This window comes from Callospermophilus lateralis, chromosome 1, assembly GCF_048772815.1.
Source record: "Callospermophilus lateralis isolate mCalLat2 chromosome 1, mCalLat2.hap1, whole genome shotgun sequence".
Lineage (NCBI taxonomy): Eukaryota > Metazoa > Chordata > Mammalia > Rodentia > Sciuridae > Callospermophilus > Callospermophilus lateralis.
The window spans coordinates 201,587,718-201,611,762 of record NC_135305.1 but is presented as its reverse complement, the minus strand read 5'-3'; the positions used below and the strand labels follow the sequence as shown (position 1 = coordinate 201,611,762).

At 50.5% G+C, this 24,045-nt stretch overlaps 1 protein-coding gene across 3 annotated transcripts; it reads left to right on the top strand.

The window, feature by feature from the left end:
- The first annotated feature begins 363 nt into the window (after positions 1 to 363).
- Xirp1 (xin actin binding repeat containing 1) lies at positions 364 to 9,599 on the top strand. Of its 3 annotated transcripts, none has more exons than XM_076843870.2 (3): positions 364 to 533; positions 3,426 to 6,816; positions 7,516 to 9,599. In XM_076843870.2, the coding sequence occupies exons 2-3, from the start codon at positions 3,427 to 3,429 to the stop codon at positions 8,962 to 8,964; spliced, it is 4,839 nt and encodes a 1,612-aa protein (XP_076699985.2). In that variant the 5' UTR covers positions 364 to 533; position 3,426; the 3' UTR covers positions 8,965 to 9,599. The 3 variants fall into 3 exon arrangements, with proteins under 3 accessions (XP_076699985.2, XP_076699974.2, XP_076699991.2); XM_076843859.2 differs by having other exon boundaries at positions 3,423 to 6,816; XM_076843876.2 differs by lacking the exon at positions 7,516 to 9,599 and adding an exon at positions 7,238 to 7,311 and having other exon boundaries at positions 3,423 to 6,816.
- Positions 9,600 to 24,045: the final 14,446 nt, after the last annotated feature.

Below are 24,045 nucleotides of genomic sequence, written 5' to 3'. Positions count from 1 at the left end.
AGGAGGCTCAGAGGATGAAGGAGCAGGGCCACCCCAGTGTCAAATGCTCCTCCTTAATCATTCCTTCAAAATAGTCTGGACACCCCCATCCCACACCACAGTTGAGTCACTGACTGTCCCCAATTCTCCGAGCGGACTTTAGATGAATGGAGCTCTCCCCATTTCCCTCTGTTGCCCCTCCCCAACCCCAAAGACATGTAACTGATTCCCTGGGATGGCAGAGTGACTTCCACAAGCCCTAAAAATAGCGGCACCACTTAATAGTCTGAACATAGCCTCCCTCCCCGCCCCCTCTCCGGCCCACCCCCTAACCAGCAAAATAAAGGCAGCTGCTGGGGCTGGCAGAGAACAGAGACCCAGAGACAGGCAGTGAGAAGGTAGCTGACCAAGCCACAGAACAAAACCAACCCCACCCGAGAATCTCCAGCAGGACGACAGACGCTTAGGCCACACCTGCTACAGACCCAAACACCCCACCAGCCAAGCCACCTGCTACAGACCCCAAACACCCCACCAGTGAAGCCGGACCCTCAGTAAGTAATCTCCCTTCTGGGGCCCTCTGCACCCTGTGGAATGTGTGTATTGGGGTGGAACCCAGGAGAGAGGGAGGTTGAATGGTAAGAACAGGTGTTGGTGAGTGGAAGAGTTTCTGAGATAAAGAACCCATAAAGAAGGTAACATGAGTTTGTAGGAGTCCCACAGGAGAGCTCAGAGGGGCTGCCACAGGCCTAGGCTGGCCAAGGGGACAGGCTTTTGCGTGGTGCAATTCAGAAAGGCTTCCAGGAGATGGCCTGGATTTTGTGTGTGTGTGGTGCTGGGGATTGAACCCAGGGCCTTGTGCATGTGAGCCAAGCTCTCTACCAACTGAGTCATATCCACAGGCCTGGAATTTTGGTTTTTAAAATACAGGTATGGAGTTCCTCAGGTTTCAAGGATTCCTCTCAGGGAAGCCCCAGGAAGTCCCAAAATCTGGAGGAAAAAAGTGACAAAAGAGAGCTGAGAAGGAGCCGGGCAGAGTAGGAACAATAAATTAGGCCAGAAATGTAGTCTAGGATGGACCCCATGCCCAGCTGTTGTGGGTGAAAAGTCTTGGCATATCTGGTACCAGTGATATCTCCCTAGGGCTGGCCTGAGTTCAGCTCCCCACATATAATGTCCTTGAACCCGGGCGGGATGCCTGTAACCCAGGCCATCATCTTGACTTGTGGGAAAGTCCTCAGGCCAGAAGATGGTAGGCGTTGGGGCAAGGAGACCAAATCTGAGTCTGCCCAAAGGTATAGAGCAGGCCAGTATGGGCCAAGGATGAGATGGAGACAGAGGTGAGTCATCCCGAGAGGCTGACCCAGCCCCAGGAGCCCAAGCTCTGGGACAGTTCTTGGGGCTCACTCTTCCCTAAGCCTGGTCACAGTTCTGAATTCTGCCCTCCCAAGCTCAGGCCAGACAGGGGTGGAGGTGGGCAAGCCCAGAGTCAGGAAATCTGTTTCAGACTTTGCCACTGCCTTGGTGAGCTTCCCTGGACAGCTCCTTTCCCCTCTTTGAGCCTCAATTTTCCCCCTTTGAACTTCTTCATTAGAGGTTAGATTCAATGACCTCTGAGGATTAGCTCTGACATCCCTGGACTCTGTGCTATCAGCCTGCGACCCTAGCAGGGATTCTGGAGATTCCTGGGAGTGGGGGTGGGGTAGAGTTGGTGGCCTGTAGATGACATCTGCTCATCTGACATCTGGTGGTGACAGGCTAGAGCAGAGGTGGGGACAGGCATGAATTTGGTTTTGGCAGGAAATCCTTATCAGAGCTCAGAGACGGAAGGAAGCCATGCAGAGGATTGATGAGACTCACGCCACAGGTTTCAGACCTTATACTCCCTAGGGCTCTCATGCCTTTGGTGAAAAGGCCAGGTGTGGGTGAGGTGGGGCAAGCAGGTCTCCGTTTTCCAGCTCCTCCTTCTGAGGTAGCCATAGGAAGAAGTCCTATCTCCTACCTGCTGCCAGTGTCCTTGTACCTACCCACAGCCCAGGCCCCTCTCTAGGCTCTAGCACCTGGTTGGCCTGCAGACCAGAGTCCTGGCCCCAACTCAGAAGGCAGGAGGCAGGGTCCTCTAGGAACCACGGGTAGTGCAGGAGATGACGTGGGCCACAGGCACCCAGGATCCCCAGTGGTGGAGCCCAAACGTCCCTCAGAGCACAGGGCTCCTATGCCAAGGCCAGGACCTCAGCTATATTTAGTACCAAGTGTGGAGCACAGTAGTGGATCAGAGGCAGCAGTCGGGGGTACATGCTTCTCATTCTTGGCCTACTGGCCTCTGGGGACTGTCATAACACCTGTCACGAGACAGATAAGACATACATGAGACAGACCAGAAGGGCTTGAGAGGCGGGGATAGAGTGGAGAAAGGTCACACCTTGATAGAAGTTGATTGACATGAAGAGGGAGGGAGAAAAGGAGCCAGCTTTGGGGCCGGAGTGGGTTGAGGGCCTTCAGGGGTTGATCTTAACCTGAGACCCTGCACCCCAGCAGACCTGAAGCTGTGCTTGCTTACACATGATTGGGGAGGGGTCTCCATGAGCACGGGGCAGGCTGTTTCTGCAGAAAGGACCCTGATCCACAGGCGTCCCTCCCTGGAGATGTCACCTTCATATTCTCCTGAGGAGCCTGCTGAGGGATAGAGGGGGTTCTATGGCCGATAAGAAAGCTTCACATCCCCTACCCTCTTATTTCTTGGGAATCAGGCCCTAAATAGGGTCTAGGGACCTCATGCCGGCACTGCCTGCCACTTGTTTGCCAAGATCTGACTCTGGGCCCCAGTTTCCTCATTTTAATTATAAAGGGTTGGGCTTCATCTCCCTGGACCTGAGAAAGTTTGGAATTGAGACCCCAGAGGTAAAGGTTGGGCAGGTTCTAATCAAAGTGCTCAGCACGCCCTCTGGTGTTGTTTGTACGAATTTCCTCTCAATGAGAAATCAGTCACCCATTTAGGGACCTACCTCTTGAGACTCCTCAGTCAAGATTACCCCAGGTCACTCACTTAAAAGTCTAGCAGAAAAAAAAAAAAGAAAGAAAGAAAGAAAAAACTGATTTGGACAAAGGAAGGCAAGGATGGGCACATCCAGTTTTTCCACTGGAGATGTGGGTGGGCATCCCTTGTGGGGCCAAAGGAAAGACCCTCAGTCCCCCTAGCAAGTCAGGGAATCAGGGACCAACCTTGATGGATGAGTCCAAATGTCCTAAGTTCATGACTTTTCACACACCAGCCAAAGTGAACCCTGTGCCAGGATGACATAGAGAGGGAGAGAGTCTCTAAGTAAATGTCACCCAGAGCTACTCAGCCCCTGGGCCTTCCTCCCTGTCCTTTGTCCCAGCAACTGGACCCCACCCCAAGTGAATCCCCCAACCACATCTTCATCTCTGCCCCTTCTCCTCAGAAGAATGGCCAACGCCCAGACGCAGGCGGCCCCCACACCAACCATCCCAATGGCGACTACAGAGGACCTATCCCTCCCTCCACCCCCAGTCCTGGAGGATCTGCCACCACCGCCACCCAAGGAGTCCTTCTCTAAGTTCCACCAGCAGCGGCAAGCTGGCGAACTCCGACGCCTCTATAGGCACATCCACCCTGAGCTCCGCAAAAACTTGGCCGAGGCTGTGGCTGAGGACCTGGCTGAGGTCCTGGGCTCTGAGGAGCCCACGGAGGGTGATGTCCAGTGCATGCGCTGGATCTTTGAGAACTGGCGGCTGGATGCCATTGGCGATCATGAGAAGCCAGCTGCCAAAGAGCCTGTGCCAGGCGGAGACGTCCAGGCCACTTCCCGAAAGTTTGAGGAAGGATCCTTTGCCAACAGCACAGAGCGGGAGCCAGCAGGACCCCGGCCATCAGGAGGTGATGTTCGTGCAGCCCGGTGGCTGTTTGAGACCAAGCCACTAGATGAGCTGGGGGGCCAAGAGGAGACAAGAGAGCCTACTGTGAGGGAACCTGCAGCCAGTGGAGATGTGAAGGGTACTAAGATGCTCTTTGAGACGCGGCCGCTGGACCGCCTGGGCTCCCGCCCCTCCATCCAAGAGCAGAGCCCCTTGGAGCTGCGCTCAGAGATCCAGGAGCTGAAGGGCGATGTGAAGAAAACCGTGAAGCTGTTCCAGACAGAGCCACTGTGTGCTATCCAGGATGCAGAAGGTGCCATCCATGAGGTCAAGGCTGCATGTCGAGAAGAGATCCAAAGCAACGCAGTGAGGTCTGCCCGCTGGCTCTTTGAGACACGACCTCTGGATGCCTTCAACCAAGACCCCAGCCAGGTGCGGGTGATCCGGGGGATCTCCCTAGAGGAGGGGGCCCGGCCCGATGTCAGTGCAACACGTTGGATCTTTGAGACGCAGCCCCTGGATGCCATCCGGGAGATCTTGGTGGATGAGAAGGACTTCCAGCCATCCCCAGACCTTATTCCTCCTGGCCCAGATGTTCAGCAGCAGCGGCATCTGTTTGAGACACGAGCCCTGGATACTCTGAAGGGGGAAGAGGAGGCTGGAGCAGAGGCTCCACCTAAGGAAGAGGTGGTCCCTGGTGATGTTCGCTCCACCCTGTGGCTATTTGAGACAAAACCTCTGGACACTCTCAGAGACAACGTCCAAGTGGGTCACCTGCAGCGGGTGGGCCACCAGGAGGGTGAAGGACTCATGTGTGAGCATCTACCCAATGGTGGCTCCTCAGCACTGTCTCTGTCTCAGGGTGTGCCCCAGAGAGATGGGGTGAAGGGGGATGTGAAGACCTTCAAAAACCTTTTTGAGACCCTTCCCCTGGATAGTATTGGACAGGGTGAGCCTTTGGTCCCAGATGGTGCAAACAGATCAGAAACAACTGATTCTGCTAGACAGTCCCAGGGTGCAGGATCCCCAGTATATGCCATGCAGGACAGCAAGGGTCATCTCCATGCCCTGACCTCTGTCAGCAGAGAGCAGGTGGTTGGAGGTGATGTGAAGGGCTACCGATGGATGTTTGAGACACAGCCCCTAGATCAGCTGGGTCGAAGCCCCAGTACAGTTGATGTGGTACGGGGCATCACTCGGCAGGAAGTGGTGGCTGGGGACGTTGGCACTGCTCGGTGGCTTTTTGAGACCCAGCCCCTGGAGATGATCCACCAGCGGGAACAGCAAGAACGACTGGAAGAGGAGAGAAAGAATCAAGAAGGCCCCAAGTCTGAGACCCCCACAAAGGGCGATGTGCAGACCATCCGGTGGTTGTTTGAGACATGCCCAATGAGTGAGCTGGCAGAGAGGCAGGGGTCAGAGGTCACAGATCCCACAACCAAGGCTGAGGCCCGGTCCTGCACCTGGATGTTCAAGCCTCCACCGCTGGACCAGGCAGAGGGCTCCAGGGAGCAGCACCTGCAGGTCAGTCAGGTCCAGGCTGGGGAAAGACAGACAGATGGACATGTCTTTGAGACTGAACCTCTACAAGCCTCTGCAGGCCGACCCTGTGGAAGAGGACCTGTGCGATACTGCAGCCGGGTAGAGATCCCTTCGGGGCAGGTGTCTCGTCAGAAGGAGGTTTTCCAGGCCCTGGAGTCAGGCAAGAGAGAAGATCAGGGGGTCAAGATAACCCCGGGAACTATCGCTGAAGGTTCTGTACACAAGTTCACCTGGCTCTTCGAGAATTGCCCCATGGGCTCCCTGGCAGCTGAGAGCATCCGAGGGGGCAACCTCCAGGAGGAGCAGCCCGGGAGACCCTCAGAAAATGGGATGCTAGAGAAGCAAGAGACTGCAGCCGAGTTGACCCTGAGGACGCTGCATGCCACACCTGGCATCCTGCACCATGGGGGCATCCTCATGGAGACCCGAGGGCCAGGGGACCTCTGCCTTGCTAAGTACATGCTCCCCAGCCCAGGGCAGGGTCATCCTCACATACGAAAGGAGGAGCTGGTGTCTGGCGAGCTTCCCAGGATTGTCCGCCAAGTGTTGCGCCGGCCAGACATTGACCAGCAAGGACTGTTGGTACAGCAGGACCCAACTGGCCAGCTTCGACTCCAGCCACTGAGGCTGCCAGCTCCTGGCAATGGTGGGAATATTGAAGACCTGGATCCCGAGCTCCAGCAACTGCTGGCTTGTAGCCTTGGGGCCTCTGTGACAAGGACTGGGCTGGTGATGCAGGAGACAGAGCAGGGCCTAGTCTCTCTGACGGCCTACTCCCTACAGCCCCAGCTACCCAGCAGGGCCCCCGAAAGGAAAAGTGTGCAGTTGCTGGCCAGCTGCATAGACAAAGGAGACCTGAGTGGCCTGCACGACCTTCGGTGGGAGCCACCGGCTGAACCAAGTCCAGTGTCAGCCAGCGAGGGGGCCCAGAAGCTTCCCCCAACTGAGAACATCATTCTTGTTCCTCCACTGGACCCCAGCATGGGGGTGGGGCATCCCAGAGGCGCAGGAGCCACCCCCTACCTGCCTCAGGCCATTGGAAAGGCAATCCCTCTGGCTGGGGAAACTGTAACCCCAACCCCATTGCAGGATGCAAAGAAGCAAGAAGGCAGCCATCACACTGGGCAGAAAGGAATGGCAGTCATGGGAAAGTCAGGAGGAGCCATGGCTACCCCACCAGGGCCTGGGACCCCAGACCTACAGGCAGCCATGCAGAGTTTGCGGATGGCAACAGCGGAGGCCCAGAGTCTGCACCAGCAAGTTCTGAACAAGCACAAACAGGCCTCCGCCCCTGCAGCCACCTCCGCACCCGTCCAAGATGGTCTCCTGAAAGCACCAGCCACTGCCACTGGGGCCACCCAGAGCAACAGCAGGCCTGTGGCCAGAGGTGACTCCAGGAACCCGACAACTCCCAGAAAGGTCAGTGGGGAAGAGAAAGCACTACCTGGAGGGCTGCCTGAGGGGTGGGTGACGATTCAGGATGGCGTCTACACTGCTCACCCTGTGAGGACTTTTGAACCACCCAGGGGTGTCCAGCCTTCTGAGAAGGAACCCCAACCAAGGGACAGGGAGACTGTCCTCTCAGCCCAAGCTCCCAGCCCACTCCAGGGAGGCCTAGGACAGAGTCCTGGGCCAGGGCAGAAGGAGCCTGGAAGCCACACACAGAGAACCTGGGAATCTCCTGGGAAACTCCAAGTCTGCTCAGGGGGCCTCCAAGCTGCAGAGACCACCCTAAAGACTGCCCCTTTAGCCCACAACACTCTGCCCTCTGGGGTCCCTGCTGCAGGTGCCAACCTGCACTCCCATAATGCCTCTGTTCCTCCTCCTCCTACTCTCCCAGCTGCTGTGACGGGACCTGACTTCTCAGCCCAAGCCCGCCATGATGAAGACTCCACTCTACAGACCTCCAAGCCCTTGCAGGACTCCCTTCACATCCACAGCAGCCCTGCTGGCCAGAGAACCTCTGGGGGGTCACAGACAAAGGCCCCCAAACGGGAGCCCAACATACCTCCAAGGAAGAAACCCCCAGTGCCCCCCAAACCTGCACACCTAGCCCAGACCCACCCTCCTCAGAGGCTGCCCAAGCCTTCAGCTCTCTCTCCCAACTTTTCCTTGCAGACGGGACAGCAAAACTACAAACCAGGTGAGACAGAAGCAGCCATTCCTCAGCAGGCCAAAATTCCCACCACCTCAGACCAGGGCTGCCTGCCTCTGGTTGTATGCTCCAGTGGACAGAGCCATCCTGACCCCCAACACAGCCTCGGCACTGTGGCCTCCAGACCCACCAAGGATCATGCTGCTGGCAGCAATGTCCAGAGCCCTGAGCCCCATAAGTTCAATGCTCTCAATAATGACCGCACCTCACCGCAGCAGGACTCCAGTCCCCCTGGAGAGCAGCCCATGGAATGTTCCAAGCAAGGAGCCCCTGAGAACCCTCAGATTCTGCAGGGAAGCCAGCAAGAGCTCCAGGGCCTCCTGAGCCAGGTGCAAGCCCTGGAGAAGGAAGCAGCAGGCAGCGTGGATGTGCGTGCCCTGAAGAGGCTCTTTGAGGCTGTGCCCCAGCTTGGAGAGGCTGCCTCTCAAGCCCCTACTGCTCCCTGCAAACCAGAGGTCTCGGTGGAGCAGGCCTTTGGGGAACTGACACGGGTCAGCACAGAGGTTGCCCGCCTGAAGGAACAGACCCTGGCCAGGCTGCTGGACATTGAAGAAGCTGTACACAAGGCCCTCAGCTCTATGTCTAGCCTGCAGCCAGAGGTGAACACCAGGAACCATTCCCAAGGACCCCACAAAGATCCCAGTACCCAAAAGGTCAGTGTCTTAGCCAGTAATAGAGCCAGGCCCAGTTACTTAGACCAGGAGGTCAAAGATCCAGTTGAAGTCAAGAGCCAAGCCAAGGTTGAATGCCATACTGAGGACCAGGGTCAAGCCAATATCACAAATCACACAGAGGCCAGAGGTCAGGTTGCTTCAGCTGCTTCTCCTACCAGGAGGCTGGAGACATTGAGAGAAGATTCAGGCCTCCCTCGAGTCTTACCTTTCAGCAGAGATTCACCCTCCTCCCCAACCTTCATCTCCATCCAGTCAGCTACACGGAAGCTTCCAGAGGCTTCCAGCCCTAAAGGCAGCCATGACGTCTCAGGGAAAAGCATACACTTGGCTCATGACATAGGACAGACCCAACTTCACCAGGAAAGTGCCCAGGACCTGGCTAGGAAAAAGGAAGTGGTCACACAGTGCTCTGAGCAGCCCAAGCCTACGCCCACCTCAGAGCACCCCCTGCCCACAGAGCGGCAAAAGAGTGTCCTGGAGTTGCAGACTGTGCCGGGCGGTTCCCAGTGCTATGGAGCCACAAGAACCGTGACGGAACAGTATGAGGAGGTAGACCAGTTTGGGAACACAGTCCTTGCATCCTCCACTGTAGTCACTGAGCAGGCAGACCCGCTCAGCTGTCCCCACCTGGGGGCCCATGCCTCCCCCTTGCTGAGGCAGTTCCTGCACAGCCCAGCTGGGTTCAACAGTGGCCTAGAAGAAGCTGAGATGGCGTGGGTGCCCTACGGCCACTCCTAGCCAGCTGCTCACTGAGCACCTTCACCTCTCACCCATCACTGGGGTGCCTCCTTCCAGGGCCCCAGGATTAAGATGGGTCCCTCCCTCCTGCACATATAGGATGAGGACCAAGAAGAAAGAGCATCTCTAAGGAGTGTTGAGGACTGTTTCTCTTTTGTCAGTTCCATCAATATGCTCAGTTCCTGAAAAAAAAAAAAAAAAAAGGAGGGAAAGGTTAAAAAGAGGCCCACTAAGTAACAGAGGCCCGGGGTGAGGACTGCCACTCCCACTTGTAGAAGATGTAGCATGTACACATGCTGCTCACACAGGCCTGCCCCAAGCTTTGACCTGTGGTCATCTGCACGTCATTGTCTACAGAGTTGGAATCCCCAGCCTTTATTTTTTTTATTAGGATTCTGAATGTTCTTAGCCTTCTGCTCCTTAATCCTTGGAGAAAACCTAACTGGTCACAGCATTGGTCTCTGTTAGGAATTGGTCTGAGAGACCCAAAAGGACCTGGCCTCCAGTCCCTCCTTCACCACTTTCATCATTCATCTGGTCATCCTGGTGACCCAAAGGTCATGTGAAAAGAGTTCCCAATCAACAGGGCCCTTAGGAGCCAAATGTACTGTCTTTCTCTGCCCCCTCCTGCCCACTTCCCCTCTTCATCCCAAATGGGAAAGATTCAGTCTGAATAAACCAAAGCTTGATTCTCCACTCAGTGGGTGTCTGTGTGCATCTGTTCAAGAGTCTGTGTTCACACTAAGGGAAAAACAGCCCCAACCTCCAGATGTCCAGTTTTTCTAATAGCAGCTGCATTGAAGGCTCTACCCTCTCCTTTGTTCTTGCCCCCAACACACACATTTGCCCCCTCTACCTCTGGCCTCCCCTCCTAGATGTTCTTGGACATCATCTGGGCACAGGGGAGGGGTCCTACAATCCTGCTCCAAAATGGGAGAGCAGCCCTGTCACCTCACCAGGTATAGGGAGATAGGAAGACCTCACATCAGGAGAATTCCCATGCCCAAGTTGGCTGGGCCACTGCCTATTCATGCCAAGTGCAGTGTGCCAAGCAGTAGGGAAAGGGGTGCTGAGATTCTGACCTGGAAAACTGGGATTTGGTGAAGGACACTTTTCACTCTTTCAAAAAGCACTGAGCATCTTCCGTATGCCAGGTCTGTTCTAGGTAGTAGGAACACAGAAGCAAGGTCCAATAGGGTCCTCCTCTCAGGAAACCAACTTTTGAGAATGAGGAGATGGGCTGGGGATGTGGCTCAAGCGGTAGCGTGCTCTCCTGGCATGCCTGCGGCCCGGGTTCGATCCTCAGCACCACATACAAACAAAGATGTTGTGTCCGCCGAGAACTAAAAAATAAATAAATATTAAAATTCTCTCTCTCTCCCTCTCTGTCTCTCTCTCTCTCTTTAAAAAAAAAAAAAAAAGAGAATGAGGAGATGGACAGGCAAGAAAAATCAGATCAGAAACAGAGTGATGTGCCTGACTGTGCTGCCTTCCCACTCTGGGGAAACAGTCTTAATACATGGTGATGTGATGATGACCAGGAATTTCCTTAAAGCGAGTGGCCAATGCAGACCTTCCTAAGGAAAAACATCTTATTTCAGATCTGAATACAAAGAGCCAGCTAGTGAAAAGCAGAGGGGAAAGCACACTAGACACAGAGAAAAGAACTTGCAAAGACCCAGAGGTGGGATAAGGTAGGTTTTCTGGATCCTCTTCCATAGAAAGTGGTGTTAACAACTAGGTTTGCTCCTCACAAGCTTGAGCAAGAATTTGCACATACTGTGCTATGGCAGAATATGCAGGTTCCTACCTTACCTCCAGTCCAGGACTCAGCCCTCCATACCTGTTACTGGTCCCTCAGTGCCTATTCAGCTAGTATGGATGAGCTTCCCTGGAGCAAGAGAACTCCAATCTGGAAGGAACCCATCCCCTGTGAGAGACTGATGTATAAGAAACAATCAATATCAAAACTACCTACCTGGGCCTAGTATCCCCATATTGCTGAGTCCCTTACCACATCTCTCTCCCCTGCCTTTCATAGGATCTTTGATTACAGAACCCAGCAGCTGAAAGAATGAGTGTTCTCATGTGTATATTGGGTGCAATTATAGTACCTACCATGCTGAGGATTAAGAGAATTAATAGGTGTAAAGTACATGAAGATATACCTGAAGTCTGGACAAAGACATTCATTTTTAGTATTGTAGTAATTACTATTTAATAATCTCCTTTCTCACCTCCAGGGGGGGTCCCTTGCCTTGCTCATCTTAGTATCTCTAATGTTTATCACAAGTTCCTAGAAGGCACTCCATACATGTCAAATAAATAAATGCATAAGTGAATGAAATGATCGAGTACATCTGCAGATTCGTCCCACTAACATTTATTAGCACTTCATGCCAGATTCTGCTCAGTGCTAAAAATAGTGGTGAACAAGACAGAATTTATCCTTGACCTCATGGAACTTTGGTTTAAAGATAGAAGACAACATATAAACAGATTAGATAGATTTGCAAGGGAGAAATACTGTGAATTAAAAAAAAAAAAAAAAAAAAAAGATCAGCCCACAGGGCAACGGATGGTAGTTATTTTAACGTGGGTGACCTGGAAGGCATCTTTTCAGAGGTCATCTGAATGACAGAGGAGTCCTGATTCGCAGGATGTGGCGGCCTGGCAGGAAGAGAGGTAGGTGGTGGATGATGAATGCACCGGCGGCAGCAGCCGAGCAGCAGCCGCTCAGCGGGGCCTCGCCCAGGGCCCAGCACACCTGCCTCCACACCTGCCGCCCAGGCTGAAGCTCCGCCTCTCCTCCCGCCGGGAAGGGGCGGGCCGGAAGGCGGAGTACGCCGTGTCCAGACCCCGCCCCCGGAGCCGGAGAGGCTTGTTCCCGCCGGCCGTCGCCATGGTGACGGTGACGTCACGGGCCCCGCAGAGTTCGGAACGTTCCGGCGGCGGCGGCGGCGGCGGTTGCCAGGAAACGCCCGGCAGGCGCTCCGCCAGGGTCTGGCTCCGCGCGCGCAGACGCCGGACGCCAGGACGCGCCGTCCGGGTCGGCCCGTGCTCCGAGCCTCCCTCCTGGATTCCAGAAGGATGCCGGGTTCCGCTCCTCACCCACGCCTCGGCCCCGCCCAGGACCGACCTGCTGGGCAGGGCTCCGCCTCCCTCCTTGGTACAGTGTCCTGGCCTCTGTCTGGAATTCGTCCAGCAGCCCCATCGTCATCGCCATCACCCTGCTTCAGGCCACCATCCACCTTTCCCTTTCCTGGGCAGGCAGGGGGGAAGGCACTGCTTTCGCCTCCTGAGTGGTCCTCTTTCCTTTGCCGGTCTGTCCTTACAGTTTGTCCACCACCAAGCAGCCAGAATTCTTATTTCAGATCAGGTCACTCCTGCATAATACCCTTCAACGGCTTCCCAGTTCACTTAGTCTGGAATCTAAACTCTCAGTGGCCTGTGAAACAAGAATGGCTTACCTCTCCAACTTGGGTACCTGTGCTCTCCTCCTCACCTGCCTCCTCCTAGTCATGCTGACTTTCTTAAGCTTCACAGAACATACAAGATAATTTCTGCCTCAGGGACTTTGCACTTGCTTTATCCCTCCTGGAGGTCTCTTCTAGATCTTTTTTTTTTTAAAACCTTTATTTTACTTATTTATTTTTATGTGGTGCTGAGGATCCAACCCAGCACCTTGCCTGTGCTAGGCAAGCGCTCTACCGCTAAGCCACAACCCCAGCCCCCCTCTTCTAGATCTTTAGTGGCTGAGCTTCTCACTCAGATCTCAATTCAAATGTCTCCCATAAAGTCCTTTCCTGATCCATCCTTCTCTCTTCCTCTTATCTGAAGAGGGCTTTCTCATAAGTTTCCATGCCATTTCACGTTTTCCTTAGGACCCATCCCAAAAGGAAATTATCTTGCTCAGTTTTCTTTTTTATAGTTAATGTTGTAGATAACTTTCTGCATAGCAAAACATCCCAAGCTTAGTGGTTTATAGAGCTGATACTTATGAATCTGATTACCCAGGAATTTGGACTGAACATGATGGGGATGCCTTATCTCTGTGCTGTAATGTCTGGGACTTCAGCTAGACACAAACACCTGTCTATATGACCTGGGCTTCCTTACAGGGTGCAGTCTCCAGGTACTTGGACTTCCAGAGACATAATCTTAACAAGACAGAGACCTCATCACCTTTTGTTACCTAGCCTCAGAAGTCACGAAGAATCACATCTGCTGCACTGCTGGTTTACAAGTAAGACACAAGTCTTCCCAGATTGAAAGAAAGGGGCATTAGACACCAGCTTTTGCTGGGAATGAGGCAAAACCTAGAACACGCAGCTAGATGTCTTTGTAAAATATCATCTCCACAATCTTCCCCCACTGGAATATCATCTCCATGAAGCACCATCATATTCCCTTTGCCTAAAATGCTGCCAAAGCACATTGTGAGTATTTAATTTAAGTTTTAGATTGAATAAAGGTTTGTCTTTCAAGGAAGCATTTGAACCCAGCTCTTCTCCCTGTGTTTCCTGCACCAGCCCTTAACTTTGGCCTAGTCCGCTCTGGAGGAAGCCTGGCATTTGTATTATAAGGTGTGAGTCAAGTATAGGGGTTTTGTGGGGGAGATATAGGTCTACAATTATTGGGGATTGAGAAATATGTGGCCAAATGAGACTTGGGGGTGGTTTTCTACTCAAAGGAATGTTGAAACCCCAGTCTGTTTTTTCCCATTCTGAACTCTGGAAATGCCCAGATGAGGCAGTTTGTCCTCTAGGCTGTGAGAGCAGGAACGTGAGTGGCCCAAGGTAATGGAGCTTTGGGGAGGTGCATCAGGCAGTAGGGAGGGGCAAGATGCCTATCAGAAGCAACTGCAGTGACCTAGGCAAAAGGCAGCCTGAAGCTGCCTATAAGCCTAAGATAACTCAAATTCTCCCTGCTTTGTTTCTCCTGAAGGGTGTTCCATTGGATCATCTCAAAGTCCTTGAGCACTTAATAGTTTCTCCTCCCCTCTTCCTTTTTTCCCTGAGGGGCAGCAGCATCTGCCATTCACCCCAAGCCAGAGAAGACAGTCCAAAGCTTCTCCAGGCCCAGCCCTCTCATATCAGTAGGGGGGCAGGGGTTGTATCTCAGCGGTACCTAGCAGCGGGAGGCCCTGGGTTTGATCCTCAGCACCACGTAAAAATTAAATAAATAAAATAAAGGTATTGTGTCCAATTACAACTAAAAAATAAAGTATATATTTCTTAAATGGGCTCACTGTTTTTTTAGATTTTCCAAATATCTCTTCCCCTACCCCTCCTTCAATCTTCACTGTTGTTGTGTGTGTGTTCCTATATTTCAGCAATAGCCTGCAACCTCCAGTGCCACCCCAAACTGTCACTTCTCCAATCCAGCCCTGCAGTGGCTCACCATCTCCATCTTAATCTCCACAATCCTTAGGCCACTTAAGGCACTTCCAGTATGCAGCTGCTCTCTTGTTTATTACCTCCCCTAAATCACCCTTCCTTGGGCCTTTAATGTTCTATCCACCCTGACTTTGCCCAGGGCCAACTTATCCATTAAGTACATTGGTCATAGTGACTAGGGTCCATCATACTTTTAGGGAACCATGAAAATGTGTTTTGTTTTCTTTTTGTTTTGGGTACTGGTGATTGAACCCAAGGGAGCTTAACCACTGAACCACATTCCTAACCCGCCCCAGTTTAATGTTTAAATTTTGAGACAGGGTCTCCCTAAATTGCTTAGAGCCTTGCTAAACTGCTGAGGGTGGCTCAAATTTGCAATCCTCCTGCCTCAGCCTCCCAAATCCCTGGGATTACTGGTGTTTGCTCATTTCAAGAATGGATTTGAAAATGTTTAAACTTCTTTTAAAATCAGTAGAGGGAGAAAAGGAACTTGTAGATAAAAGAAAATGTTTACCATATAACATTACTCTATTAAAGCTTAAATATATATTATATATATTTTTTTTTTTAAATGGAAAAGGAGTCCATGAAGGCAAAAGTGCCTAGGACCCACAAAGTCCTAATAGGACCTTGTTTTTGCTTAGGCTGGACCCCACCTTCCCCCAATTTTCCATCTGCCATTTCTGGAAAGCTTGGTTCCAAAGACAGCGCTAAGGTAAAGCCATTGGGAATGTCCCAGTGGCTTTGGTCCCTGTCCCTTTCTCTTCAGTGCCCCGTCGCACCCCAACCTTATGAGTCTGGTAGTTTGTAAAAGTTTTGGCAATTTCTTTGGTTTTGTACATCTCTCTCCCCCTCCCCCATTACTGTTGCTCCCGCCAAGTCCACAGCCGTTTTAGCTCGGTCTTGGTACCCTCTCCCCCGAGGGCAGGAGCTGCCCAGTTAGTTGCCCAGCTAACTTCCGAAGAAAACTGGCAGAGGCTGGGCCTGGGGACCCTCAGGATCCGCCCCCGGGTGGGAAGCCAGGAGTGGCGGGGGCAGGCGGCCACCCGAGTCCTCTGGGGAGGGGCGCACGGTTCAGGGCTGAGGGTGGCGGGGCGGGTCCTCGGCCACTGGCCCCTGCAGGCGCCTCCTGTCCGAAGCACCCGAAGGAAGCCCGCCCCTTGCGGTCTCTCCTTATTTCCCCCAAGGCTCCGCCCCGCCCCACCCACCTCCACTGTGAGATTTCTTACGAAAAAGTGCAACTGAGAATTCCCAGAAGGTCCCGGATGTGAAGTCACTGGCGTGAGGTCACCGAGCTTGGTTCCAGGAATCACAAGCTGGTGGGGGAGGAAAGAATGCACGGAAAACGAGGGAAAGCAAGTGAAGTCGTGGGTGCTGGCGAGCGAGGGAGGGGGTGAATGACGGCGAGCTCAGCTGCGTCCCAGGCTCCTCTCCAACCAGGCCTTGGCGGGCCTGACCTCAGAAAAGATTTCCTTGGAAAGGAGGCCGCCCTCTCCCGTATTAGAGGAATGCCGATGGAACCCAGAGATACTATCCCTATTAACCAAGATCAAAGAGTCTGATACTACATGATGCTGGAGCAGATGGGGCAATAGTTGTATTTTTTTTCGCTGTTGACAAGAAGGGAGAACTGCCTGCGTCTGCCTGTTTGGAAAACAATTTGCAAATATGATCAGAATTTTAAATGAACATGCCCTTTGACCTCACAACTTCACATCTCAAGAGTTAGGCCATGGACACAAATATGAGGATCAGCCGGGTGTGGTCACGTACTCTTGTAATCCCAGCTCCTCAGGATAGACTGAGAGGCAGGAGGATCACAAATTGCAGGGCAGCCTGGAAAACTTTGTGAGACCGTGCCTCAAAGAAAAAATAAAAAGGGCCGTGGGCGTTGCTCGGTGATAGTGCACTTATCTACTATGAAAAAGAGCAAGGCCGTGGGTTCTATCCCCAGTACACAGGGGGAAAAAAGAAGATAAATGCATACAGTGGTTTTTAGAGGCGTTGTTTGAAATGCCAAAGATTGACTATCTGTAGGAAACTGTTTTAAAAAAATGACATGGGAGACCAGGCACCGTGGCACACGCCTGTAATCCCAGTGGCTTGGGAGGCTGAGACAGGAGGATCACAAATTCAGAGCCAGCCTCAGCAAGGGCGAGGCACCAGGCAACTCTGTGAGACCCTGCCTCTAAATAAAATACAAAATAGGGCTGGGGATGTGTCTCAGTAGTCAAGTGCCTCTGAGTTCAATCCCTGGTACAAAAAAAAAAAAAAAAGACATGGTATATCCAGACTTTGGAATACTATGTGTTATGAAAAGTTAAGTTATTCATGAGCCAAATGCCCAAGATACATAGTGGGGAACAAAACCCAGGAGCCCCCTCCCAATTCCTGTGCTCTTCATTATGGTCAATTTTTAAAGATGTATATGTGTTCAACCAATATGTATTGACTTATTACAAAATGCACGGCACATTGCAGACACTGGAGATATGCCAGTGAAGAAAACAGGCCCTGAAAAAGAAAGGGTATGGGCTCATGGGGAGTGCACCAAGGTGGTAAATTCTTATGGAGAAAGGAGGCCTCTCCAAGTTGACAGAACAAGGTTAGAAAACTTCATAAACCTGCCAGGCAGACAGCATAGTGAATGCAAGACAGGTTTTTACTTGGCATGTGGAGAGCAGAGAACCAGAGTAGCTGAAGCCAAAGGAGAAATGAGCAGCGAGGTAAAAGGAAGTGTGGGAAGGTTGGAGGGGTATGGGAGGTGGGGGGCAGGTATACCCCTGTAGGTCCTTGTGGGGCTTTTGTAGATGGGAAGATTTTGAAGGATGTTGAGCAAAGAAGTGACATGATCTGACAGGTTGCAAAAGATCCCTCTGGCTACTGAGTGGAGACATACTCCAAGGGAAGAAGAGGGGGGGGCCAGGGAGCAGGCTACTGCAGTAATCCCTCAGAGAGATCATGATGACTGAACCAGAGTGGGAGGAGACATCAAGCAGTGTTCTGCTCCTGGATGCATTTTGATAAGGGAGCTGGTAGAATTTGCTAAGAGACCAGATGTAGGTGTGAAAGAAGTCTAGTGACTATGTAACTGTAAACATGGAGTTAGCTTTTATCAGGATAGGGGAGAATGTGCAAGATTTTTATTGACTGGGAGCTGCTTATGTGGGTCAGAAGATTCTGGGTGATAGAAATATGAGCTGTTTGGAAATTATAGCAGAGAGGGTCCCAGAAAGAAACAGCTGGCATGCTTAAATTGAGAAATTTGAAGAGAGTTTAATAAAAGGAGAGTTTTTGTTTTTGGTACCAGGGATTGAGTTCAGGGGGCACTCAACTGCTGAGTCACATCCCCAGGCCATTTTATATTTTTTATTTAGAGACAGGGTCTCACTGAATTGCTTAGTGCCTCGCTTTTGCTGAGGCTGGCTTTGAACTCGTGATCCTCCTGCCTCAGCCTCCCCAACAGCTGGGATTACAGGCATGCGCCACAGCGCCCGGCATAATAGAAGGAGTCTTTAATCTTTACAAAGGGTAGTAGAGTATAGAGGAGCAACTTGGAAGGCTGAGGCAAAAGTTCAAAGCCAGCCCAGGCAACTTTTCTCAAAATTAAAAAAAAAAAAAAAAAAAAAAAAAAAAAAAAGAGCTGGTAATGTAGCTCAGTAGTAGAGTATCCCTGGGTTCAATTCCCAGAACTGAAAACAAACAAAATGAGAAGCCATGAGGACACTCTGAGATCCCAGGGTTACTAAGATGTGGGACTTAGACATCTATATTTCTGAAGAAGGGAGAAAAGGATGTTGCTGGAAACTTGAGGACAGAAAAAAAGTTAAGTGGAAAGGACAACATTCAAACTTGTGTGACCTCATCCAGGGAAGGGGATTAGTTTCTTTATTATATACATTTGGATGTGGCCCACTAATAGGAGCTGAGGCCTTTGGTGGAAGCCAGGTGGCTTGGGTAGAGGAATACAGCCAGTCCACCGCAATCCCACCGGCAGAACGTATATCCTGACCTCAGTCTCCTCCAAAGCCCAGGGAAGCCAAAGGCCAAGGAAGCCCATTGATGCAGCCAGTACAGGTCAGTTCCCAGCATGGAGCAAGCCAGGAAGTGTGGAGCATCAGTGGTGATATGCAGGGGCCAGCAGTGAAGAGGCCACACAAAGCCATAGGCCAAAGGAGGGATGTCTTAGGGAGTGAGTGCAGATAGACAAGGGGAGGAGGTCACTGCCCTGGGGACCTCCAATTAGAGATTGAGAGATAAAACAGAATCAGAAAAGGCTTCTTCAAAGGAGCAGTGAGACGGAGAACAAAGAGAGCCACTCATGCCTGTAGCCAAGCAAGCTGTCCAGTAGAATGGAGGAAGAGAAGGGGGAGGGGGAGGGAGAGAGAGGACTGGGATAACCACTTCAGGTAGGTCAAGTAGTCTGAAGGTTGTGGATGTGTGCCTGTGCTCGTGCGTGTGAGTTTGCATGTGTGTGAGTTTGCTTGTGTGTGGGGGGAGGGGGCAATAATGTACATAGAATATTTCTGGAAAGTGACAACAACAATTTATAGTGAGTGCTTCTAGCAGAGGGATCTAGGGGTGAACAGAAGGAGGGAGACCCAGCTTCTCATTTTCTTCCATTTCGGATGTATTTAATCAAATCCTTGTATGAATTTTTTCAAAGGAAGAAAATACAGTTTTAACCCACCCCCACCCCGCACCCCTACTGGGGTATAAGTGGTACATGCCAATAGTATCAGCAACTCAGGAAGGATCACAGGCCAGCCTAGGCAACTTAGCAAGGTGCTATCTCAAAATAAAAAATAAAAAGGGCTGGGGATGTGGCTCAGTGGTGAAGCGCCCCTGGGTTCAATCCCCAGTGCTGTAAGGAAAAAAAAAAAAAGGTTCTGTCATAACAAAAGAGATACAATATTTTCTAAAATAATTTTTGTAGTTGTGGATGAACAGAATACCTTTATTTGTTTATTTTTATGTAGTGCTGAGGATCGAACCCAGTGCCTCATGCATGCTAGGCAAGCCTTCTGCCAGTGGACTACAGCCCCAGCCCTGAGATACAATTTTTTGATGCTGGGGCTTGAACCCAGGACCTCATGCCCGTTAAGCATGCACTTTATCACTGAGCAATACTCCCCAGCCCCAAGAGCAGATCTGCAGTTTTCTCTAATCCGTTGGAAATCAGGCTTGGGATAACCCTGAGACTTAAGGAGCAGAGTTAATGGAGTCTGGGAGGTGCAGGCCTGAGAAGACAGTTGCCATAAGGATGACCTCCCTGTGTCACTCCAGCCAAAGGCTTGAGGAGCAGTGACCTCAGAGATCCAATTTAAACTATGTCCTGCTGTGTGCTGTAATCCCCTTCAATTACTCATAATCCCCTACTCCATTCAGCCCAAGACTTCAGGAAAGCTTAAGTCTTCTCATTGTAGTATCTTTTTGATAATTTTACACGGCATGCTTTTAGTATTCCTAATCTTATATATCAAAAAAGAATCCCTTGCTGGGCACAGTAGCACACACCCAGGAGTTCCTAGGTGATAGAAATATGAGTTGTTTGGACATTATAGCAGAGAGGGTCCCAGAAAGAAACAGCTGGCACGCTTGATTGAGAAATTGGAAATCTCAATAGTTTGGGAGGCTGAAGCAGTAGGATTGTGAGTTCAAAGCCAGCCTCAGCAAAAAGTGAGGCATAAGCAACTCAGTCAGACCCTGTCTCTAAATAAATACAAAATAGAGCTGGGGATGTGACTCAGTGGGCAAGTGCCCCTGAGTTCAATCCCTGATACCCCCCACACACACACACAAAAAAAAAAAAAAAAAAAAAAAGAAAGAAAAAGAAAAAGAATTCTCTTCCTTAAAGAATTTATGAGTTTGGACAACATTATCTTGAAAGAGTGATTCATCATAATTCTCTTTCTGATAAAGTTGTACCTTGGACAAAGTATTTTTTCCCTACAGAGCACTCTAGAATCCTTTGAAATTTTTGTTGTTGTTTGTTTTTTAGTTAAGAATCAGCTGTAATCCAGGCATGGTGGTGCATGTCTCTAATCCCATCTGTTTAAGAGGATCATAAATTCAAGGTCAGCTGGGCGTGGTGCCCATGACTGTAATCTCAGCTCAGGAGGCTGAAGCAAGAGGATCACGAGTTCAAAGCCAACCTCAGCAAAAAACAAGGTGCTAAGCAACTCAGTGAGACCCTGTCTCTAAATAAAATACAAAATAGGGCTGGGGAGGTGGCCCTGAGTTCAATCCCTGGTAACTGACCCCCTCTCCCCCCGAAAAAAAAAAGAAAAAGAAAAAAGAAAGGAGGTGGGTAGGGGAAAGAATCAGCTTAAAATTTGTGGAAATTAGGGAATGTGCACTAATTTTTATTCCCATTGCATGTCCAAAGGATAGGGACTCTGGTAAGGTCCCCAGGGGAATTAGCCTCTCAGGAGCCACAAGCCAACTTCAGGAGGCTCCTTACCAAGAGAAAGAAGGGTAGGATGTGGGAAGGAGATAGCTTTAGGAAACTGTTCCCCTCCTGGAGCTGCCTCCTTGGGGTGGGTGGGGGACTCCCAATCTAACAGACTTGATATTTTTCTAACACAGGGGTTTCCCAAAAGGGAAGGACCAGATGAGGAAAAGGAGCCATCAGCCCACCTCCCTTCTTGGAGCCCGACATGCTAAGGTCAGACTGGGCTCCACTTCCCTCTCCATCACCCACTCCCAAGTCAATTTTTCAATATGACCTATGCTTTGAGTCTTCCTGCCTCAGTCCTGATAAAAGAGAAACTACAAGGAGCTGGGGATATATCTCAGTTGGTAGAGTGTTTGCCTCGCATGCACAAGGCCCTGGGTTCAATTCCCTGCACGGCCTCCCCCCCAACACACAAAAGAAACTGCAACAGAGCAGGGGGCTTGCTTCCAGAAAACTAGTTGTTAATTATTTACTAGCACACAACTGCCCCTATTCTGTTTCTGCCATCAACAAACTCTGGGATTCAGGGAAGTCACTCAGTCGCTCTGAGCTTCAGTTTTCTGTCAGATGGAAATCTCATAATATCTACCTAATTGGATTGCTGGGAGGATTAAATATGATTATAATCCTGTAACATAATTAGCATAATGTTTGGTTATTAGTAAATAATTAATATACTTTAGTATGGTTCTAGTCATCTATTGCTGCATAACCAACCAACCTCAGATTTTAGGAATTTAACACACATTTGATTTGCTCATGAATCTATAATTTGGTCATAATATGGTGAAGATAACTCATAACCAGAGAGATACAAAAGCTGGAGTTTGGAACCATGTTAATTCATGCCTCTGGCAATTGATGCTGGCTCTCAGCTGGGAATGCCAAGCATATACCTACACAGGCTTCTCTGGGTAGCCCCAGCTTCCTTTCAATATGGTGTCTGGTTTTCCAGGTTTTCCAGAAAAAAGCTAAATGTTAGGTGTCTCACCATTTGTAATTTAGCCTTGGAAAACACACAGTATCACTTTCTATTAAAAGCGAAATTCTAAATCTAGGGAGGAGAATTAGATTCCTCCTTTTGATAAGAAGAGCAGGAAAGAATTTGTGGACTTGTTTCTAAACCATCACAGCTATTATTAGTATCATTGCTTTCAGTACACTTTAGCTTCTGTAAGTGAATTATCCCACTTCTTACTTCTGGGCTCCCTGTAGGAGGGTAGGGTCCATTGGATTTGTTAAGGTCCTTTCCCCCTTATCACTCTCCAAGTGAACCCAGAGCCCTGCCAACTGCAGAACTCAGTGAGTGTTATAGAAGTGAATTCTCTTCTTGCAGGAGCTGGCCCTGAAAATTTATGTTCCAGTTTCCTTGGATGGCATCCCAGTTGGCCACATAAAAACTGAGGTGAGAGACCTCGGCAGGACACAGTCCAGGAGGGCAGGAGACTTTACCAGCAGAGCTGTGACTCCAACAGGCCCTACTCATCTTGGAGTGGGGGTGATTGTGATAGCAAGTTTATGGCTTAAAGAAACTCTCTCCAAAGGTTGCTTTGAAGTTGGAATGTCGAGATCACTGTCTGGGAGTCAGATCAGGGGTTCAGGATGTAACTTCTTTCTTTGGTCTTATTTCCTGTCAAATTGAGATAAGAAAAGCTTCATGGATTGTTCATTTGGAACAGATCACCCTATTCTCTAGAAAGCCAGGTTGGAAGCCAATTTCTTCTGGATTGTGACCGATGCGGGGTCACAGTCTCTCTATATAGGAAAAAAGAATAGAAAAATCCAAAGTGGAGCCAGGCATAGTGGCACACGCCTGTAACCCCTGCGGCTGGGGAGGGAGGCTGAGACAGAAGGATCACAAGTTCAAAGCCAACCTCAGAAAGGGCGAGGCACTAAGCAACTCAGTGAGACCCTGTCTCTAAGTAAAACACAAAATAGGGCTAGGGATGTGGCTCAGTGGTCAAGTACCCTTGAGTTTAATCCCTGGTACAAAAAAAAAAAAAAAAAGGGCAAAGTGGAGAGAAATGCCTTGCCTACTGTGGGACATGAATCTATCTCACACTTTGAGATCCATAGAGCTGGGATCTAACTCCAGGGAGAAGTGTGTGTGTGTGTGTGTGTGTGTGTGTGTGTGGTGTGTATGGGATGTTTGGGTAGGGACTTAGGGACTTCTTGGGGAAAAACCCAGGAAGGAATGCCCCAGAAAACTCTTCAGTAGGAGGAGTTGGGAGTAAGAGTTGGAGAGGTTCAGGGGAGTAAGGTATAGAGCGTCAAGGCTCCTTTCAGCCTTAGCTGTCTCTCTCTGTTTCCCCTCCTGCCCAACTTATGCCAACAGGTTCTTGTCCTTGCTCAGTGATCTCCCTAGTAAGTCTAAGATGGGTTGAGGCCCTGTGTGCCTGCCTGGGTGGAGAAATTAGGGTCAGTCCTTCCTTCCAAGGCAGGACTTTGCAAGGGCATCAGGATTTTGGCCTGTGCTAGTTCCATCACAGGGAATGTCAAGGCCCTCTGGGCCTGTCTCCAACTATGGAGTAACCCTAGGCACACTGGGGCCTCCACTCTGAGCCACGGTCTGCTCACTTGTGCATAGCACAGTTGTCTTAAACCATTTTTCCCAAAATGTGGCTCATGAATCCTATAGTCAGTAGGGATATTTAGGAGAAAAAAAAAAAAAAAATGGGCTTGAGCTCATTTCCCCAGAAGCAGACCCAGAGACAAAGCTTTGAGTGAAAAGTGTCTCACTTGGGAGGGTGATCCAGGAAGCACGCGTGGAAAGAGAGGAAGGTAGGTGGAGAAGGACACGAACATAGGGTGTGCCGAGGAGATTACTATGGTGAGCAACTGTGGCTCGTCCCCCTGGTACCTCTGGGATACTATCTTACCTATGGCAAGTTAAGGGCCTGTATTCAGGGCACTGCCAGCCTGTCCTGTGCGCCCGCAGCCAGAAACCTCCAAGGGTGAGAGTCATCTGTGCTTGCAGTGAGAAGTCCTCAGCAGGTGTGAGAATTGTGAGGACTAAGGGGATATGATCGAGGCACAGGCAGGAGTTGCTACAGGGACAAGGATTTTGTTCACTACTCTTCATACGTGAGAGATCAGTGATAGTTTCCATAGAAATACTGTTACCTTTATGGTAATTATCATGGTCTTCAATGTGCACCTGGGCCACCAAAACTGAGTTGTCCAGTTCAGCTTAGCTTATATCTAGTAAAGAGAATGCCACTAGTT